The following is a 22,076-nucleotide window of genomic DNA, read 5'->3' on the forward strand; positions in this document are numbered from 1 at the left end:
ATAAGATGTAACAGAAAAATCCAAACAAACCTTTTGGCCAACCTGGTATTTTATAGATAAGATGCTACAGTTGCTTCATAGATACTCAGTGAAAAGTGAAAGTGTTAGTCACTCAGTTGTGTCCAATTCTTTGGGATCCCATGGACTGTAATCCACCAGGCTCCTCTGTCCATGCAATTCTCAAAGCAAGAACACTGGAGTAGGTAGCCACTCCCTTCTCCAGGGGATCTTCCTGACCCAGGGATCAAACCTTGGTCTCCTGCATTGCAGGCAGATTCTTTACCATCTGAGCCACCAGGTATGTGATGGCAGTTTTTTCAGGCTTGTTGAGATCCACAGATACTACAGCCTACTTGTCAGTCGTACCTCCAGTATGAGTATGCTAAGCCATTCCTTCCAGTGCGGTCTATTCTGTTTCCAAATTTTGCACTGACTTCTGGTCTTCAAGGCTCCTGCTGTTAGCCCTTCCTGTTGAATAAGATAGTCATTTCTTTGGTCATTAGAGACCATCTTACAATGCCTTTAAGCATGCCTTCTGTGACTCTTAGACCATAATTTGGTCCTTTCAGTCTTTTTTAGTTTAGAACCTTGTAGATGTTGAGATGAGCTCTCCAGATCTTGTCTAGCTCTTGGTTCGATCCTGGTTTGATCCTTGGTTTGATCCTTAGTTCGACCTGGGTTCAATCCCTGGGTTGGGAAGATACACTGGAGAAGGGAAAGGCTACCCACTCCAGTATTCTGGCCTGGAGAATTCCATGGGATCGCAAAGAGTCGGATGTGACTGAGTGACTTTCACTTTCATTTTCATTGTAGATGTTAAGAGCTAGACAAGATCTTAGAGTTCATCTCATTTGGCCTCCTTAACTTAAGTAAACTAAGACCCATAGGTCATGTTAGAAAGCCAAGTAATTTGACAGTGATAGATTCTAAAATCTAGTTTCCAGGTCAGTGTTTTTTGTTTTTTTTTTTCCTTAAAGATAATTACTGATTCAGTAATTTCCTAAAGTGTGTTTGGTAGAACATTAGTCCTTATAAAAATACTGAAAGAAAATATCTTCATGGTCATGTATGTTGGGAATTGATGCAACTATATTTCCTTCTTGAAGGTTCACAATATACATTAACATCAAGGTTTCTGAGTAGTCTCACAATGAAGATATTTGCTGTATTTTGTTTTATTCAACATTTCCCAAATTTACTTGATCACCAAACACCAAGACATATAAAAACCCAGAAGGATGAATGTTCTAAGGAGTATATTTTGGGAAATGCTTCCATCAGCAGCCTGATGTTCTGAGTATTCCTTTTCTCTCACATTCTAGCATTATTTGTTCCATTAATCCTGTATAGTTCTATTGATCTACTTTTCAGTTTGGGATTTTATGTGAAGTAGTGCGGTGTAGTGGAAATAACATTGGTCTGGGAGTCAGGAGGCCTGGATTCTCATTCTGATTCTAACATTAACTCGTACAACTCTGGGAAAGTTAATTAATGGGTTCAGTTTTGTTTTTTTTTTTTCTTCTGTCAAATGGATTTTAAATATTTGCCCTGCATGCCTCACATGTTTGTTGCTAATTATCCCTCAAAGGATCAGATGAGATAATGAATTTGAAAGTACTTCAAAGAGCACACATAAAGTATCTGATAGATACAAGGTATTTTTAGTGTTTTTACTACTAATAGCTCTTCAACTGCCATTCCTGAGAAGGAGAAACATTTTGTTCCTTTTGACTATTTCCCCAATATTCAGTACTTTGTACCCACCATGTGGTGCTGTCTGACAGCAGCCTCTGGCCCTGTGCATTCTGAGCTCTAAAACTAGACTTCTGGATCTAGGGGAGTGGCAGTCTGGTGCCTGAAGCAGAGGCTTCTGAGTGCATAGTTACCAACTATTATTTTTCTCATCCCCAGGCTTGTTTCCATCAGTATCACCAATGGACCAGTATTCTGTGGCATGGTTGGGGCAGTTTCAAGACACGAATATACAGGTAGGAAAGGATATTGGACTGTTAGGTCTGTGATTTAGAGGGCAAAGATGGAGGAGGTGATCAAAAAGTCTCCATCCTTTTTTTTATTGTCTCTGCAATACAGTTATTGGCCCAAAAGTAAGCCTCGTGGCAAGAATGATAACTGCTTATCCAGGTTTGGTGTCCTGTGATGAGGTAACATATCTGAGATCTATGCTACCTGCTTACAACTTCAAGAAACTCCCAGAGAAAATGATGAAAAATATCTCTAACCCAGGGAAGATGTATGAATACGTTGGCCATAGAAGATGTATGTGAGTGTCATTATGCGATAATTCACTCCCATCTGTTTTATAGAATCAGGGCATAGAAATAATCAGTGCTTGATTGTATGAAATTAGAGAGAACGATGCTTCTAATACTGGCCTGATGGAATAAGAGACATAAGAGGAGGGTTTCTGCGATCTTTAGCTTTTATGTTTAGCTCTTAGCTCGTTCCTCAGTGAACTTCTTCTGTCCAACATGAAGAGAACAGTAGTAGCAGGTCACTAGTCTAGATGTTCTTTTTTCTTTGTGTACTTTCACTGTTTACTTCCCTAAGCCTGGAAAAATTAATAGTTTTTCTCCCCTTCCAAATGTTTTTAGTTTTTTAAAAACATTTATACAGAACTCTGGACCTCTTTGACGGTTTGAAAATATTTGTTTATAAGAACAACTTGTCCTCTATTTTTTTTTCTCTATTTAAAAGTATATTGTCTATCTCAATCTGTTTTTAATCAACACATTTCCCTTTGCCCTTTTCCCCAGAATGTTTGGGAAGAGACATTTGGCCACAGAGAGAAATAAAAATCACTCTTTGCTAGGTAAGTTTCCCTTTTTACCTTAAGTCATAATTTTGTAGGTGGTTAAATGTGATTTAAAAAGCAAAATGTGATTTAAGAAGCAAAAAGAGACTAAATGCACCTAAACTTGTAATAGAAAATAGAGAGCAACCTTCTTAGTGAATTTATGTTAATTTTGAGGCGGACTTGCCATTTCTTTTCCATGCTGGATGTTTACATTTCAAGTTCCAACATTTAGTAAGAATCTTTGTAAGGATTCTCATCTTTAGAGAGGAATCTTTCGAGGGAAATTCCTCATCCTGAGATAGTGACGATAGCACCAAGACTGTTTCACCCATACTGTGTATTCCCTGTCTTTGTATCTGTTTTATCTATATCCACTAGACCATTATTTTCACATAGCAGTGACAGAGTCTGAACACTCAATAGTTATAATGGAAATTTTTTTTTTTACAAAAAGCTGAGAAGATATAGTAGCTCCCATGTCCATATGGTGCCTCGTTGTCCTCAATATTATTACTTAGGCTCTGGAGCAAGCTTGTAAGCCCAACACACATTTATATATAGTCCAGAGTTGATTTTCTGGAAAAAAAGATCTGAAGGTTTATCAAGTAATGGAATTCTGTCAAGGATTCTGGGGCAAAAAGCCATTCTGAGAATTACCTTCACAAATTAATTCAAATAAATAAGTATCTGCTGAGAAGTACAGGTATGTTATGTGCTCCTTGTCTCTTTAACAGACCGGGAGAAAGAACTGGAAGCTTTCCGAATGGCACAGCAGGAATGTTTGCACCAGAAGAAGGGACAGGCAGTTCTATATGAAGGTGGAAAAGGCAGTGGAAAAAGTCAGCTCTTGGCTGAAATAAACTTCCTGGCCCAGAAGGAAGGGCACAGGTAAAGAGTCTTGATTTCTGAGTTAGCGTGTATTTCTCTTGGGGCTCCTTTCCCTCGCTGGTGAGACTCTTGTATCATTAGATTCAGCGTCCTTGGGCTGCTGGAGTGAGGCCTCTCTGTGCGTCAGGGGACTCCCAGTGACCACAGTAACGTTCACCAGGGTGTTGCCGTTGAAGCTGAAGAAAGCGGATTCCAAGCAGTGCTTCTACGCCGTCCAGACCCTCATGGCCATCTTCTTCGAGATTGATACATGCCCAGCCCATTACCGGCAAGAGCGCCTCCACAGACAGCTCAGTGGAATAGTGGAGGAGCCACTTCACTGCCTTTTTAATGACCTCTTCTTTGTGAAGGTAACGAAGGCGATAGCTGTGTGAACTGGATGACTGATATTACTGATATTTTTGGTGGATAATTGGACCCAGTATTGTCTTCTAATCTAAAACCCTTTAGCCATATGTACATATATGTACATATATCCTAAGGACACAGAGTTAGCAATGGCAGGATTGAGATTTGAAAAGTCTTTGACACCAGAACCCAGACTTTTTCCTTTTTGAGGAGAATGGATTCTAGGACCAACTCTGAAATGTGCTAGTTGTATGTCTTGGCACAAATCACTTAGCCTTTCTGACCCTCAGTTTTTGCACCTGCAAAATGACAGTTGTAGTACTTTATGTGGTTTTTGTATGAATTTTAGAGGATGTGGAGTACATTATAAATGTGAAAGTGCTAAAAAGGTGATACTGACCAGTTGAGGATACCCAGCAATTGTATCCATGTGTTCTTGAGTTGGTTGCAGCATCTTGTTCTTTAACTTTCCCTTTCCATTCCTGCGTCAGGGAGTATGTCACTTGAACCAGCATCTGAATCTCAAAAGCTTCCAGTGATCTAGGATTTATGTAGTACCCAATAGCAAGTAGACTAAGAATTCCCTGGTCCACAATTCCATTTATTCATCCTCCATCACTTCTCCTAATCTACCCAGCATGCAGGGCATTGTATCTAATGAAAAATAGAGAAAACAAAAGTCTTTCCAGTCCCTCAGCAGACTGCTGTCTTAAGACAGGCCTTGCCTGAAGTCGTCAAGGAGCAGTCTCACTTGGGCTCTCGGGCCCATGGTAGCTTGGTAGCTCATGTGCTTCAGCCTAGCACAATGTTGAGGATGTCCATTGCAAGTCTTTCTCACAGGTCTCATGCTACATTCATTTTGGTATATTTAGAATAACCGGGGTACTAGAATTGTCCAGAGTGGTATTGCTAAGTCTGACCTGTCACTTTATTCCTCAGTCTTGATCCTTTAAGGGTTTGCCAAAGGTCAGCATGAAAAGGAAATGTCTTTCTCCAACCACCAGTGAACTTTCGGTCTCACCCTCTGAACTATATATTGATTGGTATTTGTAACCCTATGCCCACTCCTGTAGAAACCCATTCTCACTCAAAATAGAATCATTTTCTCTTTGCTTTTGAGAACCTGTATATTTTTATTAGATTGTCATTTTGAATGATAATATATGGTTAATTTTCCTGGTCAGTTTCCCTTATCCTTCAAAGTTTCACGCATGGATGACCTGGCCAGACAACAGAAGATTAAAGCATGTTTTTTTGAAGTGCTTGAGAAGGTGGGTATTTTTGCTACATACCATTAATTTTAATAGGTGGAAATGGTTTATACTCATTTTAATCTATCCACATATTACCTGGACTTAGACATTTCTTGGCCTACATATGTATTGATATCTTCATTGTTATATTTATTTTAACATTGAATCCATCCTACAGCACAGCATACAAGAAAAGGTGTTTGCTCTTTCCTGATCCTGTTTCTTAATGAAATTTTAGTAACTTAAAACAGTGATTTCTAGATGCAGGTGGATAGCTACTTTACCTCCTATTTATCAAAAATACAGATACTCAGTCCCCAGTCTAGGATTCCAGAGTCAAGGATCTGTATAAGAAGAAACTGATATATCCATTCTGGAAAGCTATGTTGAAGTAACCAAATTTTTAATAAAACCATCGTCTATACCCAGCAGTTCTACTTCTGGATATAAATCCCAGGTAGCTGGTTCATTACAGTGTTTTGTTTGTGATGGTTAGGGAGGTGTTGGCATGAATTTACAGATGAAACTTGGAGTATATATAGTGCCGATATTAGAAGTAAGGCAGAAAGTGAAAACATAGCAACACAGAGTGATCTAAAAATAATCCTGAATATTTTATCTTTTCTTATGGCTGAGTGTGTATATATACATATACGTATTTATACACCACATATTCTTCATCCATTTATCCATCGGCCAGCACTTCAGTTGTTTCTGCATCTTGGCTATCGTAAGTAATGCTGCAGTGAACATAGGGATGCATGTATCTATCCAAATTAGTGTTTTATATTCTTCAGATGAATATCCAGAAGTGGAATGGCTGAATAAAAAAGATAATTTCTTGCCATTTCTGACAACATGGATGGAACTTGAGGGCACCATACTAAGTGAAATAAATCAGATGGAGAAAGACAAATACCATATAACTTCATTCATGTTGAATATTAATAAATGAGCAAAAGCAAACACAGAGATACAGAGAACTGAGTATTGGTTACCAGAGGGTAGGAGGTCAACTATATGGTGATGGATGGAAACTATACCTTCGGTGGTGAGCACGGTGTGGTGTGTACAGAAGTTAAAATATAATATTGTACACATAAAACATATAATGTTATAAACCAGTTTTTGAAATCCTGAGTAAAAAGAGAAATAATGAGACCTGTAATACAGTACCATTTACATAAAAACACTTTACTTGACAAAACAGCAATGCACATTTTATAGGAATGCAGTACAAGCAGAAGGTGGTATGATAAGTATACTAGCGTGATTACCTGTGGCAGTGGGGAATGGAAGGTGGGCTGAGAATGTGGATTAAAGAGAATACTTTTTTAAAAGTCTACATGAGTGGAACATGATAATTGGTGGTTTTAGCTAGCACTCCCAGGTAATTCTGATGTGCAGCCTGGCTTGGAAGTTACTGTATAAAAAATACTATGCATTCCCACACAGTTTGAAGCTTTTGCCAAAATGAAATATTTGAAAGCTTCAGGTTTGATTTGGAGAACATTTAGATGTTTGTTTCATATTTCAATTAGAGTATTTTCATGTTCAAAGAAGCTCAGTACATTTCTTTAGGAATTAGATATACAGGCTCTATTTTATATTTATAAAGTAAAATATTACCTGGGCTTAGTTTACATTTTACTCTGAAAATACCAGCCTGTACTGACATTTAAGGTGTTGATGGGAAGTTCATGATAGATTTGAAAATCAGGTGACTTCATTTCTAATCAGAGGTTATCATTGTTTCTCTACTGTTATTTCCAGGCAGTAAGGGAAACACCACTGATTTTCCTCATTGACGAGGCCCAGTATATGGATGCAGCTTCCTGGGAATTTTTGGGAACATTGCTCTCCGGTGTGCCTATCATCACGGTGATGACGTTGACCACTACCTCCACCCTGTGTGGCCAGGCCCAGCACTTCCTGCAGAGCCCTCCAGCTGTCCTGGTGCCCATTTCAAAGTTGGCAGCGACCTCACTGTTGAGAATGGCATGTTGGGAACTGGGGGTGGTGAGCATCCCCCAAGAGCTGCAGATGTGAGTGGCTAGGACTAGCTGGGCACTTGATTAAGGGCGGAGCCAGTGCCATAATATAAGAGAAGGCTCAGGTCTCACACCAGAGTTGGGGGAGAGAAGGGCATTAGAAACCATGATGAAGCCCAAAAGTGGATTTAAGAGTAGACAGTCTCCTAGTAACCCAGTAAAAGGGCTACCTCCCCAAACCATTCACCCAGGTTTTCATAGGACAGTTAGGACTTGGATGGCTTGCTTAATTTTTCCATTATGTGTGGCCAGGCCAATTTCTTCCAGACCCTTCAGCAAGGGGATATTAGTTCCTTTTCAACAAAATAGCTAAGCAAGCAAAGTATTTCAAGCAAAATAGTTGAGAGAAAAGTTACTGCCCAAATACATTACAAAACCAGTCAGAAACGTCTTTTTACATTTCTGTGCTGCTGCTTCCCTCTGTTAGTGTATATCATCAGGGACTGACTTTAACAAAAGAAGTATTTCTCGTTATGAAATACCATTATGCTTGGCTCGCTTCAAGTGGGCCTCTTTAGTCAGCAATCCCCTGCTTACCTCTCTACAGCTACCTTCTCCGCAGGTGCTTTGGAAACCCCCTTTATTGTGAGGTCTTATGCCAGGATCTTCTCTCTAAAAACGTATTGTGCTTTCATGACCTCCAAAAGGAGGAAGTGGAGAACAGCAAGTGGGAGACCCTCTCAGGTAAGCTGAGCTTCCCAAGATTCTACCCTGGTCCCGCTGCTGGAGTTCATTTCTGAACATGGCATCACCTGGCCCTTATTAGGCATATGCCTATTCCCTGCTGACATTATGAACTGGATTAGGCCTTCCTGGCTAAGTGAACCATACAAATAATATGCAGCTATGTTTACCGCCTGGTGGCTGAGACCGTAAAGAATCTGTCTGCAATGCAGGAGACCTGGGTTCCACCCCTGAGTCAGGAAGATCTCCTGGAGAAGGGAAGGGCTACCCACTGCAGTGTTCTTGCCTGGAGAATTCCATGGACAGGGAAGCCTGGCGGGCTACAGTCCATGGGGCCACAAAGAGTCGGATACAACTGAGCAACTAACACTTCTTCTACTTTTCATGTTGAAAACACTGAATACCTGCCTCAGATAAAGTAATTGAGTCCATCTACTTTAGTTCTTTTTTTGAGCAGAAGTGGGGATTTAAAAATAGGATTTATAAACATCAAAGAGGATTGATAAATATGAGAGTCTAGTAGAGAATTGCACATTAGTGATGAGAAGGATGACTTGAGGGTTTGAATGGAGAATGGGAGAAGGGAAAAAGAAAGAGGTATAAATCCAGAAAGGCATCCTCAAGCTGTAATGCAGTAGCAGAGAGGGATGTTGGGAGGTAAACAGGAAGCGTAAGAATGTTAGGTATTGTGTATTACAGAAAGTGTTGTTAGTTTCTAAGAGAAAATGAGAGAGCAGGCAGGATGGGTGGGGTAAACCACTTTAAAGGTGTGTTGCTTCATTCACCCAAACCTTTCAGTGTCTTGAGTACATTCTTGTAATCTTGTGTCTTTAAAACTACAGCGACCGAGCGTGGCATTTTCCTCAATCATAGTCTTCTTTCCCTACAGCCAATGCCATGAAATCCACCATGTACAGTATTTCTCCTGCCAGCTCTGAAGACCAGGAACTTTATGTCTGCACAGTCAAGGATGATGTGAACTTGGATACAGTGCTTCTTCCACCGTTATTAAAAGGCAGGTCCCTTGAAGACCTCATGTGAATCAATTATGGATGTCATTGCACTTAGTAATTTGGTGGGTGATTGAGTATAGAACCCTCATTATCACACTAGCTTCATTTCTTCCAAAAGGAAACCTGCCTTTCAGAAATAAATTCTGGCACTGCCCGAAGAGTTGTTAAAGACTTGTAATGCTACTTGAGTTATGTTTTACATAACTGAGCCCACTGTTCTCTTTGAGGCTGACTTGGAAAAGTTTTCTAGTTATTTAATAAAAATTATGACCTGAGTTTCCCTTTGTGCATATTTCTATGCTGGAGGAGACAGTAATCAAAGGAGAAAATGTTGCTGAGGTTTAAGAAAATCCATGGTGCTAGTGAATAGACAGTGTTAGGGACCTAGCAGGAGTTTAACAAAAAGAGTGCAAAGTATAAGGTTATAATGACTGATGAGATGAAGAATAAAGCCCTCAGAATTGGGTAGGCATAATTAGGCAGGGAGTGCTCTTTTTATACATGAAGGTTTTAAAGTTCTATTCAAAAGTATAGTGGCCAGGGTACTTTATTAACCCCTTTTCAGGAATATTATGATTAAGCATACCTTCAAGTCAACTATGGTCTTACTGAGAATATAGACAGGTATGTGAAACAGCAATACAGAATGGCTTGGTAATTAAGAGCCAGGACTCTGGCATCAGAAAAACCTGGGTACCATTGGTTCCCCCACTTACTGGATGTGAAATGTTAGATAAACTTATCTAAGCCTTAGTCTTCTCATCAGTCAAGAGAGGATAATAATAGTCCCAACCTTATGGGGTTAGGTGAAGATTAAATGAAATAAATCATGGTATATAATAAACAGTCAGTGACTATTAGCTGTCATAAGCTGTTCACTCTGGTGGTTTTAGGTTCATCTGGACAGTTCATATTCCTCCAACTGTGATGGGCCACACTTAGCTTTGGCTTTACTAACTGAGAAGCATACAGGTCAGGAAACACAGCACTCTAGGAGAACATAGCCAGTGGTTTCCTTCAGTGGGGATCCTCACAACAGTTCCTACTGCTATCCTCTGGAACCTCAGGGAATAACTTAGATATGATGGAATGAGACTATGATGGATGGGTCCTTAGATGCCCCATTTCCCAACAAGAAACTGATATCTCTTAGAATAGTCCTGTAGGCATAGCTTCTAGGCACTGTGACCCTATTACAGGAATCACTACACCCAAGGAACCCCCACAAAGCTGTGGCTTACCACCAGGTAGCTATAGCTTATTCACAGTTTTCCTAGTCCAAATTCAGTTTCCAGTCAAGGATCACTCTTTGCATAAGCAGTGTTACCTGGCAACTCAGCTGACACTCTAATTTTATGGGGATCCTAGGCAATGGCTAGAAAGTTAACCCAAGGTCAGTATTGTCCACAGGGAAGGAAAAAGGATTTGTTAACTCATAAGCTAAAATGAATAGTTCAGTCAGCAAGTCTAAATGAAAAGCCAAAGCTGCATTGTAAAAAGCCATATAAATTATAAAAATATTTAAGAAGGGGGCTGACATTATATTTGTACTTTAAGTGTACAGTTCTACCACTAGTTAATGTGTTATTGGGATAAGAAGAGAAGAGAAGACTGGTGATGTTCAAAATGGTAGTACAGTGATCCAGGTGAAAATGACTACTTAGACTAGAATTGTTTGGAAGGAAATACACTCAAGAACTTTCAGAAAGAGAATGAGTGGGTGGCCAGTTGGTTGTGAGAGAGAGGAAAAAGTTGAAAATTATTCCAAGATTTGGGGTTTGGTAATATAATTGGTTTAATACCAACTGCTTTAATATATAGATCAGAATTTGGAGAGATTTACTAAAATGCTTGGAGTTTTGAGCTCTTTACACTAATTGGAGTTCTGGGACCAGGAAGCCCAGCTTTCATGTTTAGTTGAGAAAGTAAAAACAAAACGGGTCTACCAGCAAAAGGTTTTGGTGACCGCAAGAAATAGCTTCAGTGTCGTGGTGAAAACCCGATTGTTGGATAAATAATGAATGAGCAACGGGGACAAAAGAAGACATGGAGATAAGGTTCTTTCAAGAGATTTAGCTGAGTGGAGAACAGATGAAAGAAAAAGCAAGCCTTTTTTTTTTAATGAGCAGATTATTAACATGGTGTATTCTGTGTTGGTAGAAAACTCATTCATTGCTCATTTCTTTTTCTTCAGAAATAGCAGTGAACCAAATAGATCAACTGAGCCCAGAGGAACAGTCGCTGGTTAAATGTGCTGCAGTCATTGGTCACTTCTTCCACATAGATCTGCTGCAGCACCTCCTGCCTGGCTGGAGTAAGAATAAGCTACTTGAGGTACTGAAGGATCTTGTGGATATGCACGTGCTCTGCTGGTGCAATAAGGGCCAAGAGCTTCCTGCTGAGCCAATATTAGTGCCTTCCTCTGTCGAGACTGAGCATACCAAAGAGACGACAAAGTCAGGTGAGCTGGTGCCTTGTTCTCAGGCCCAAATAGAGAGCTTTGGGAGAAGGTGTGTTTGTTCAAAAAGAACATCAATATCGTGTCATGGGCCCCAGTCTCTTAAAGCTTATGTCTAAAGAATTGGGGAAATTATTGTTTTAATCATGGAAGAACCATGTTTATAGTGAATGAATAGCTTTTATTTTTCAAAATTGTCTTAATTTGAAGAATTCTAGCTCCATGTTAAACCCCGTGCATTAAGTATTTGTATCTTGATTTTTGGTTTAGAAAATATTGCTGTAGTCTTTTATTGGCTTCTTGGGATAAATAAGAAGAAAAGTGGGTAAATTATTTCTGATTTTAGAAATTCACAAGGGAGTTAAGCATGATATTGAAACAGACATGAACAAAGCAAGATATGCATTAAATAGCTGCAGTCTCATATTCTCCACATGAAAGAATAAAATTGTGACATAGGCTACCCAAAGCACTGCTGCTGCTGCTAAGTCGCTTCAGTCGTGTCTGACTCTGTGCAACCCCATAGACGGCAGCCCACCAGGCTCCCCTGTCCCTGGGATTCTCCAGGTAAGAACACTGGAGTGGGTTGCCATTTCCTTCTCCAATGCATGAAAGTGAAAAGTGAAAGTGAAGTCGCTCAGTCGTGTCCGACCCTTAGCGACCCCATGGACTGCAGCCTACCAGGCTCTTCTGTCCATGGGATTTTCCAGGCAAGAGTACTGGAGTGGGGTGCCATTGTCTTCTCCGTACCCAAAGCACATATAATCCACAAATAGTTTCCCTTTGACTTTGAGTTGAGTTTTATATTTGAGCAGAGGCTTTCTGGTTACTTGATGTTTATAATAATTTATATTAATAGTAAAAAAGCTCAATTTAGGAGGAATAACTAAGAAATCTGTCTCCTGATCATTTATTCCCTGTTGTACTTTATCCTAAATATGGTCAATATCACTGGTATACAATTCTTTATACAAAGGAAGCAATAATACCAAACAAGAATTATCAATAAAATTTTCTTATAAACGAGTAGCATGTGCTTGGGAGTTTACTACCTTAAGGGAGGCTCTCATTTAGCATTTCCTATGTTTCAGATGCTGACTCTCCTCTAAAGCTACAAGAGGAACTATCCCTACCTCAGATGGAGGTGCTTGAATTTGGAGTGCCTCTTTTGCGGGAAGGGGCTTGGGAGCTGTGGCCCAAGGCACAGCAAACAGCCCTACACCTTGAATGTGCCTGCTTTCTTCGAGATCTGGCCTGCCGCTGTGGGAGCTGTCATGGGGGAGACTTTGTCCCCTTCCACCGTTTCGCCATCTGTTCCACTAAGAGCTCCAGCAGGACCTCCCGATTCTGTAGCTACAAAGACACTGGCTCGATACTAACACAAGTGATCACAGACAGATTGCAGCTGCCTTCTCCCCAAGGTAAATCAGGGAGCAGAAAGAAGATATGTGGGCATCACTTCTCTTTATTTGTGTACTTGGAACTCTTCATTCAAAAGATGAAATTAGATTAAGAGAGAAAAATAGGTGGAGAGTCATTTATCACTGAAGTACCAGAAATTAAAAAAAAAAAAAAAGTGTGATCTCAGAGTTAAAAGGAACTTTAGAGGTCATACTTGTTTTGGTTGGCAATATTGGGCAAGCTGTGGGTGTGTGCTCAGTTGCTCAGTCATGTCCGACCCTCTTGCAAACCCAGGGACTCCTGCTAAGCTTCTCTGTTCATGGGATTCTCCAGGCAAGAACACTGGAGTGGATTGCCATTTCCTCTGCCAGGGGATCTTCCTGACCCAAAGATCAAAGTCTCCTATGTCTCCTTGCATTGGCAGGAAGATTCTTTATCACTGAGCCACTTGGGGAAGCCCCTTGGGCAAGTTACTTAACCTCAGTTAACTAAAGAAAATAACAGTATACATTTCATAGGGTAGTTGTGAGGATTAAGTGAGTTAAAATATATAATGTGCTTTGAATAGTACCAGGCATATGGTTAGTGCTCAATACATTTAATTATTGTTTTTATTATTATAAATTTTCAGTTCAGTACACATATACAGAGTCCTTATGTGTATCAGATGTTTCAAGTAAGTGTTAAGAATACAAAGTGAAATTATCAGGTTTTCTGGGGGGTGGTGGTTCAGTTCAGTTCAGTTCAGTCGCTCAGTCGTGTCCAGCTCTTTGCAACCCCATGAATCGCAGCACGCCAGGCCTCCCTGTCCATCACCAACTCCCGGAGTTCACTCAGACTCACGTGCATCGAGTCAGTGATGCCATCCAGCCATCTCATCCTCCGTCGTTCCCTTCTCCTCCTGCCCCCAATCCCTCCCAGCATCAGAGTCTTTTCCAATGAGTCAACTCTTCACATGAGGTGGCCAGAGTACTGGAGTTTCAGCTTCAGCATCATTCCCTCCAAAGAAATCCCAGGGCTGATCTCCTTTAGAGTGGACTGGTTGGATCTCCTTGCAGTCCAAGGGACTCTCAAGAGTCTTCTCCAACACCTCAGTTCAAAAGCATCAATTCTTCAGCACTCAGCTTTATTCACAGTCCAACTCTCACATCCATACATCACCACAGGAAAAAACCATAGCCTTGACTAGACGGACATTTGTTGGCAAAAGTAATGTCTCTGCTTTTCAATATGCTATCTAGGATGGTCATAACTTTTCTTCCAAAGAGTAAGCATCTTTTAATTTCATGGCTGCAGTCACCATCTGCAGTGATTTTGGAGCCCCAAAAATAAAGTCTGACACTGTTTCCACTGTTTCCCCATCTATTTCCCATGAAGTGATGGGACCGGATGCCATGATCTTTGTTTTCTGAATGTTGAGCTGTAAGCCAACTTTTTCACTCTCCACTTTAACTTTCATCAAGAGGCGTTTTAGTTCCTCTTCACTTTCTGCCATAAGGGTGGTGTCATCTGCATATCTGAGGTTATTGATATTTCTCCCAGCAGTCTTGATTCCAGCTTGTGCTTCTTCCAGCCCAGCGTTTCTCATGATGTACTCTGCATAGAAGTTAAATAAGCAGGGTGACAATATACAGCCTTGACGTACTCCTTTTCCTATCTGGAACCAGTCTGTTGTTCCACGTCCATTTCTAACTGTTGCTTCCTGACCTACATATAGGTTTCTCAAGAGGCAGGTCAGGTGGTCTGGTATTCCCATCTCTTTCAGAATTTTCCACAGTTTATTGTGATCCACACAGTCAAAGGCTTTGGCATAGTCACAGGCATATAAATAGAGAATTCCAGTATGGCCTGGTAAAGGTGATAAAATGGACTACCTAGGGGTTTGGGTACCTAGAGAAATGGCTATTAGCCCAGCCTGAGAAATGAATAAGGTTTTTCCTTGAAGGAGATAATTCCAGAAGTGAGATCTGAGCGTTATGTAGGAGTTAGCTACTTAAAGAAGTTTTAGTGGATAGATGTTCCCCCAAACCTATAGCCCTCTACCACAACCCAGATAAGAGTTCACCCTTGGAATTCTCTGGTGGTCCAGTGGTTAGGACTCTGAGATTTCACTGCAGAGGGCCCACAATTCACCCTCTTTGTTTTAACATTTTCAGTTAGCTTGCCTTGTAGGACAGCTCATTTCATTCTCAGTAGCTGTTAGAAAACTTCTCTCACCCAGGTGAACTCTACCTTCCTGCAAATTTTTCACTCATTTTTCAGCTTTGTGCCTTCTTTCATATTTGAAGACAGCTGTCAAGACCCAGGAGTATCTTCTTTTTCTCTACTTTAATAAAAGAGAAGTTGGTGTTGGTATTGGCGGGGGAAAGGGATATGGCGAATTGGTGGTGGTAAAAGACTAAAATGAAGATTTTGATCTATGATCTTAATACCTCCTTTGGCTGTAACATTCTTATGACTCTGAAGGTGGACCAGTGACTTGGAGAAATTGGTCTCTGGCTGATGAGGTCTATGGTAATTTGCAGTTTTGTACTTGCTGAGGGGAAGAGGAAAAAAAACAGGGAATGTCCTGGTTGGTATTATGGAAAAATCACACTATCATTCGTAATTGCTTTTCAGCCTTTTGTTTTTGAGAGGTCAGTATTGACCTTTAGATGAGGCAGTTTGGTCAATCTAGGCGTGAGCAAGGCTCAGGACCTTTCCAGCACAGCCAAGCTCTTACAGAGGCTTCCCAGACCCTGGGTCTCTGTGCACAGACATGCAGAACAAAGCGTGCTGCTCTCTCAGGCTGCAATCCGGTGGTGCCTGAGAACTGTGCATCACAGCAGTGCTGCCAAATTCCAGTTTCCTTAGACCTACTTTACCTTATATGACATCATTAAATAATCAGCGAGCCAGTCCTTTTACTTGACACAAACCCTCCCTGTAATCGTTCCCTTAGACTCCTTTTCAATCCCACCACCTGTGCTCCTGAGCCCAAATAGGTAACATCTCCACAGCATTTTCAAGTCTTTGCCTTTTGAGCAGAAGACAGCTGCAGAGGAAGAGGCAAATCTGGAGGATAGAGGTTATTTAGGATCAACCAGGTCACCCCACTCCAATACTCTTGCCTGGAAAATCCCATGGACGGAGGAGCCTGGTGGGCTGCAATCCATGGGGTCGCTAAGAGTCAGACACGACTTCACTTGCACTTTTCACTTTCATGCATTGGAGAAGGAAATGGCAACCCACTCCAGTGTTCTTGCCTGGAGAATCCCAGGGATGGGGGAGCCTGGTGGGCTGCCGTCTATAGGGTCGCACAGAGTCGGACACGACTGAAGCAACTTAGCAGCAGCAGCAGCAGCAGCAGAATCAACCAGGTAAAGCTGAAAACCTCTTCTGGCTATTGTGACCCTGGTGGGATGTGACATCTTGTGCCCTCATGTTTTCCTTCACTAGGTCACTTCTTCTGTGTTCTCTCCCATCTAGTTATAAATCTCATCCAGATATGTTCATAGATTTCTACTATCAGAATTAGTCATCAAACCAGAGGGACATTCTTTATTCATTTCTTTAGCAAACAGAATTAGGAATTGGTTTGGGAGGTTTGAGAATGAAAGGAATTACTATTTAAATCACAAGTAATTGCGTTTAAGGAAAAAAGAATTAGTACCCTAATCTTGCATGTAAGGTTACTATTAAACCTAAATTTACCATTTTTATAATGGGGGAAGCAATTTTCATGAAAGGTAGTCAGGAATTTTTAAATGTTCTCAGTTAATACAAACACAGACGATTAAGGACAGTCATCTTTTCCTCCCTACAGACACTTTTCAGTTCCAGACAGAATCATCCAGAAGTCAGGAGGCCTTCACAAGGGAATACTGCAGGTAGGTGGAGATGCTGAGAGTGGACGTGGAGGGGGTCAGAAAGTAAGACACAGCTGATCATTAAACTAGGACACTCACCTTACCTACAGACAAGGAAGGCATCCGACCACCCAGGAATAGTGACTTCTGTTCTCAGCCCAAAATGCAAGTTAACAGTGAATCGAAAAGGTTTTGTTTGATTGTTTATAGGGAAATTATTTCTTAGTGATTAAGAAAAACTTTATTTAATTTCTCTCAAAGGTATTATACACATAACAGATTTTTTTCAGCTATAAATTTGCCTGCTCAATTACTTTTGAACCCAGATGATATTAAAATGATTTTATATTTCATAACCATGTACTTCCTGGCTTTCTAATGTGTATCTTACCAATTTTGCAAGTTCCTACCTTGAATTCACCAGCAACTCTCAAGTTTCCTATCATTTATTCAGCCTGATTTCCTACAGTTTTCAAACAAAAATCTATATTCTACATTAATCACCCCCATCCTTAATGTGTCTTTGCTCACACAATTCTCCCTTTTAAAACTACTCAGTGATGTCTACCTCCTTCTACTTATCAGAATGTTCACTATCCAAAGCCATCCTCAGTTCTCACTTTTTCAGTCATTCTGTCTCAGAGAAATCAGAACTCTTTTGAACTTGTGGTGCCTGTGAAAAATGCACTGGACTAGTAGTTCAGAAAGGTGAACTCTAATTTTGGTTTTACTTAGAAGCTCAGAATCTGCCGGCGCTGGAGGAGACCCTAGTTCGATTCCTGGGTTGGGAAGATCCCCTGGAGAAGGGATAGGCTATCCACTCCAGTATTCTTGGGCCTCCCTGGTGGCTCAGATGGTAAAGAAGCCACCTGTAATGTGAGAGACCTGGGTTCGATCCCTGGGTTGGAAGACCCCCTGGAGGAGGGCATGGCAACCCACTCCAGTATTCCTGCCTGGAGAATTCCAGAGGATTCTGGGGGGCTACAATCCATGGGGTCACGAAGAGTTGGACATGACTGAGTGACTAAGCACAGCACACACATCAGTAGCTGCGAGGTCATATGTAAGTCATTTAACCTCCCAGAGCTTCAATTTCTTCATCTGTAAAAGGGAGGTAATTTTGCCTACCTGAATGGCAGGGTTTTTATGGAATAAGATGGTGTTATTTCATAAAATATATTCACATGTGCCATGATAGAGTTCAAATGGGCTGATAGATAAATTTATTATTACTTATTGCTTTGTATCATTTTTATGTTTTCATGGAGCACAGTGTTAGTTTACTCTTGAGATGTGGTCTTTTCCCCATTTCATTTGTGAGGTACTTAGTTTGGCTTTAGGTTTTTAAAACTCCCTAATAGGGCTTTGCCATTAAGAACAAAGTCCCTGTCTTTCAAAACCTTGTGGATCAGTGGAGGAGAAGGATTGACATAGGATTAATGAATCATAAAGGAAAGCCTCCCAGACAAAGTGGCTTTCGGACCTGGTAATGCCTCAGCAAAAGTTGGTGCTGTATGGCCACTGTTAGCTCTTCGTCTTCTCTCCACAAAGAACAGAGGAAGAGTTCCTGGATAAAGTGAACAGGAAACTGGCTCAGACCAACCCCAAGAAAGGCATGTTGACCACGAAGCCCTGCCACTGTAGGGAAGTCCTGAAGTTAGTGCTCTCGCCCCTCACCCAGCACTGCCTGGTCATTGGAGAAACCACGTGTGCATTTTATTACCTGCTGGAATCTGCCACTGCCTCCTTGGATCTGTCAGATAATTACATGGTAAGCAAGCTCCGCTCTCTACCCCTGAGCTGAGCCCTATGACTTGGGGGGATTTGATTGGGATTTCTTACCACAAGTATGAAAAAATGGAGGAAAGTGGGAGAGAGGAAGGAGCTGTAAGGGGTCTAGGAGAGAGCTCGAAGTGGAAGCGTGGCGGGGAAGAGCACTGTGTGCTGCCGAAGCTGCCTCGACACCTCCCGCCAGTCCAGCTCCCCGTTTCCAGTTAAATCCTGCCACAGTTCAGATTCTTCATAGCCTTGGTCCAGCCACCGTCCTAATCACACACTTAGCAGCATCCGAATCCTAATCCAGTTTCTCCTCCCCTTCTCTTGTTTGGAGGCCTTCTTTTATTTGAGGAAGGCAAGCAGTCTTCTGGGCCAACCCTCCGCATTCTCGTTTTTTAAAAAGCACAAGGTGAAGATCTGTCAGTTTGAAGAAGCCACTTTCTGTCGTCTCCAGTCAGAGGTGAGGGCAGGGATTAACCTTGAACTTTGCGGTGTTTCTCCTTAAGGATTACCCTATTATTTCCTTTAAAGTCTCTTTGCCTTTTGTGAGCAATTATAAATGTGATTTAAATTCAAAACATAGAAATACATGTAGAAAGTGAAAGAGCACTTCCTAATCCCTTGTCACCCCCAGCATAGTTCATAAGTTGGTGAAAGTGATCAAAAGATATAAACTTCCAGTTATAAGTCCTGGAAATGTGATGTACAGCTTGTGACTGTAGTTAACAATACTGTACTGTATATTTGAAAGTTGCTAAGAGAGTAGATCTTAAAAGTTCTTATCACAAGAAAAAAAATTGTAATTATATGTGGTGATAAATGTTAAACTTGTTGTAGTGATCATTTCCCAATGTATACATATATTGAAACATTATACTGTACACCTAAAACTAACATTATATGTCACTGTCCTTCAATTAAAGAAATCATCACGTTGTACACCTTAAACTAACACAATGTTATGTGTGAAAGACATTTCAATAAAGCTAGAAGGAAAAGAGTGTACTTTTCAAACTCTCCCCGCTCAACCCTATACCACTCAGCTGCTGGGTCCCCCCTCCAGTGTTATATATCTGTATGTATTTTGCCAGAGGGGCTCAGCATACGTAAATATATACAATCTACCCACTTCCTTTGTTAAATACAAATAGGAGCTCTCTGTACTCCATTGCACATCTTGCTTTAACAGTAAATAAAACCTCCCTGGTGGTCCAGTGGTTAAGGCTCCACGCTTCCACTCCAGAGGCAAGTGGGCGGGAGGGTTTTCAGCCCCTGGTCAGGAAACTAAGATCTTTGGCTGTACTGCAGCCAAAAAATAAATAAATAATGTACCTTGTAGATCATTCTGTATCATTTATGACAAATTTTCCTGAAGGAATAAGATTCGTATGACAAATAAAAACTCCGGGGAAAGCACGGCATGAGACATTCCATTGTCAAATGACAAATAGGAGTAAACCTATTTATTCTGTATGAATAACTCAGGACAGCTCAGCAACTTCTTCCAGCCTCCTTGCTATTAAATCCAACAGAACAAAATGTGTTGGAATTATTATCAGTTTATAAATAATGACTCCGTAAAACTATGGGGGATTTTTGTTGGAGAGCCAAAGTTTAAAATTTTTAAAAAGTAAGTAAAAATTAATTTCAGTGTAAACCTTAAGATACTTTGGTTAGGAGAATAATCCTAATGTGGATAAAGCCTTTGAACACCAAAGGGAATATTATAGTAGTCCACAGTGTTGTATTATTTGTGTTTCAACCAAAAGATCTTTGAAAGTGTTAGTCTCTCAGTCATGTCCAACTCTTTCAGACCCCATGGACTGTAGCCTGCCAGGCTGCTCTGTCCATGGGATTCTCCAGGCAAGAATACTGGAGTGGGTTGCCATGTCCTCCTCCAGGGCATCTTCCTGACCCAGGGATCAAACCCAGGTCTCCTGCACCACAGGCAGATTCTTTACCATCTGAGCCACCAGGGAAGCAAAGTTTTAAATAATTATTTCTTTCCATTTCTTTCCATTGTGCAGTCTTAACATTGTTCAGAGATTACCATAGACTTGATCCCTTTCTTAGCCATAGATTTAGCCACAGAGCATGAAGGTATATGATAACCTCAGGGTAGTTCCTCAGCTCCTATCCTCGTACACTGTGGTGGTACAACTTGTTTATGAAGAGAATGATGAGATTTGGTGATATCGCAGATGCTTTCCATGGCATCTGAAGCTAAAGACAGTCCCATGTGAGTCTCCCAGCATTGCTTTGTAAATCACAGTCTTTCTCTACTACTGACAAACGTGTGGGAGATGAGAAAGGAGAGTGCTTTCTCCATAATTACATTTTCTCACTTCTTTGCTTGCTCATGGCCCTACGGGTGCTTGTTAGTGTGGCCAGGCTCTGCTCTAACTCTGCTCCCTCTGGCACCTCGGGCCCCAGGTTCTCATTCCAAAATAAGAGCCGGTGTGTTGCATCCAGAACCTTGTCCTTAGTACTCTTCTCATGTTTACATTACTGTTTCTCACTTTACTGTCTCCAGGTCTGTTTCAACATGGGACAGATCACCCTGGCCAAAAAACTGGCTAGGCGAGCCCTTCGTCTGCTGAAAAGGAGTTTTCCCTGGACCTGGCTTGGTGTCATTTTCCAAACATTTCTAGAAAAATGCTGGTATTCCTGTTCCCTGAGTCAACCTCAAAACAACCCTAGTGAGAAGTGAGAAGCTTTGCCAACTTGTCCTGGTTCCATTTAGGGTCACAGAGAGCTAAAGTTGGACCTAGGCTGGAGTTTTGCCTATTTGACTCTAAGGCTCCTCTTTTCAAGCATATGAACAGTTCTCATTCATTTACCTTACTCTGGGCCAATTCAGTGTAGCAGAATGAGTACATCTTTTGTCTTTGAAGTATGGTATTATCCTGTCTTTTTCAAATAAAGATACATGTATGTGCACTGTGTGTCCACATACACATATATGGAATTTAATGTTATTTCTCTGATAGATATACACATAATATTAAACACTGCCTAGTTATCGAGCTGTAATCATTTATAGGAAATCTGTTCAACCAAAAGAACAATTCAAAGAATGAACCTTTTTTAAAAAACCTCTCTGAAAACTTCTTTTTGGTCAAGAGGGATGAATTTGAAAAGCATATGAGGTTAGAAGTAGTGGGCTCCCAGGAATCTTTCTGAGTCTGGAAGTCTATGGGTGAGTAGACTCCGATTTCTTTTGGGGAAGGCTGGTGGACAGTGGTAAAGGATAAGGGCGTGCTAACCACCCTTTGCTTCACACCAGGAAGAAGAAGCTGGCAGTCCTGCAACAGCAGATGCACTGTCTCTCCCTGCTCCGGCAGCTCTACAGCCTGGAGGCCACAGCCAGCAGCCGCAGATTTGCCTGCCTGGCCACTCTTATGCAGAAGAATTCAGTCAAGGAGTTTCCTGGTGAAGCCCAGGTAGGCAAGCCCTTGCTTTATCTCTGGACCTCACTCAGAAACCTAAGATGCTCAGGGGAGAGACCCTGTCAAGTCCCTGGTGAAGCATGGTTCCACGG

At 41.1% G+C, this 22,076-nt stretch overlaps 1 protein-coding gene across 9 annotated transcripts in view; it reads left to right on the top strand.

Annotated features, from left to right (window-relative positions):
* The window catches only part of LOC109577377 (adenylate cyclase type 10-like), a 39,356-nt gene that overhangs the window by 11,397 nt on the left and 5,883 nt on the right, over window positions 1–22,076 (top strand). For 7 of the 9 annotated variants that reach the window (XM_019986293.2, XM_070777939.1, XM_070777943.1 and 4 more), the window contains 16 exons: window positions 1,912–1,988; window positions 2,092–2,281; window positions 2,775–2,830; window positions 3,550–3,703; window positions 3,864–4,053; window positions 5,236–5,322; window positions 7,078–7,349; window positions 7,903–8,039; window positions 8,929–9,054; window positions 11,247–11,513; window positions 12,602–12,931; window positions 16,717–16,780; window positions 18,311–18,530; window positions 18,870–18,995; window positions 21,069–21,241; window positions 21,822–21,978. In XM_019986293.2, the coding sequence (XP_019841852.2) occupies window positions 1,912–1,988; window positions 2,092–2,281; window positions 2,775–2,830; window positions 3,550–3,703; window positions 3,864–4,053; window positions 5,236–5,322; window positions 7,078–7,349; window positions 7,903–8,039; window positions 8,929–9,054; window positions 11,247–11,513; window positions 12,602–12,931; window positions 16,717–16,780; window positions 18,311–18,530; window positions 18,870–18,995; window positions 21,069–21,241; window positions 21,822–21,978 (2,626 nt within the window). The remainder of the gene's footprint in view (window positions 1–1,911; window positions 1,989–2,091; window positions 2,282–2,774; window positions 2,831–3,549; window positions 3,704–3,863; window positions 4,054–5,235; window positions 5,323–7,077; window positions 7,350–7,902; window positions 8,040–8,928; window positions 9,055–11,246; window positions 11,514–12,601; window positions 12,932–16,716; window positions 16,781–18,310; window positions 18,531–18,869; window positions 18,996–21,068; window positions 21,242–21,821; window positions 21,979–22,076) is intronic. The other 2 variants (XM_070777937.1, XM_070777940.1) reach the window with 2 other exon arrangements.

This window comes from Bos indicus, chromosome 23 (genome assembly GCF_029378745.1).
Source record: "Bos indicus isolate NIAB-ARS_2022 breed Sahiwal x Tharparkar chromosome 23, NIAB-ARS_B.indTharparkar_mat_pri_1.0, whole genome shotgun sequence".
Classification (NCBI taxonomy): domain Eukaryota; kingdom Metazoa; phylum Chordata; class Mammalia; order Artiodactyla; family Bovidae; genus Bos; species Bos indicus.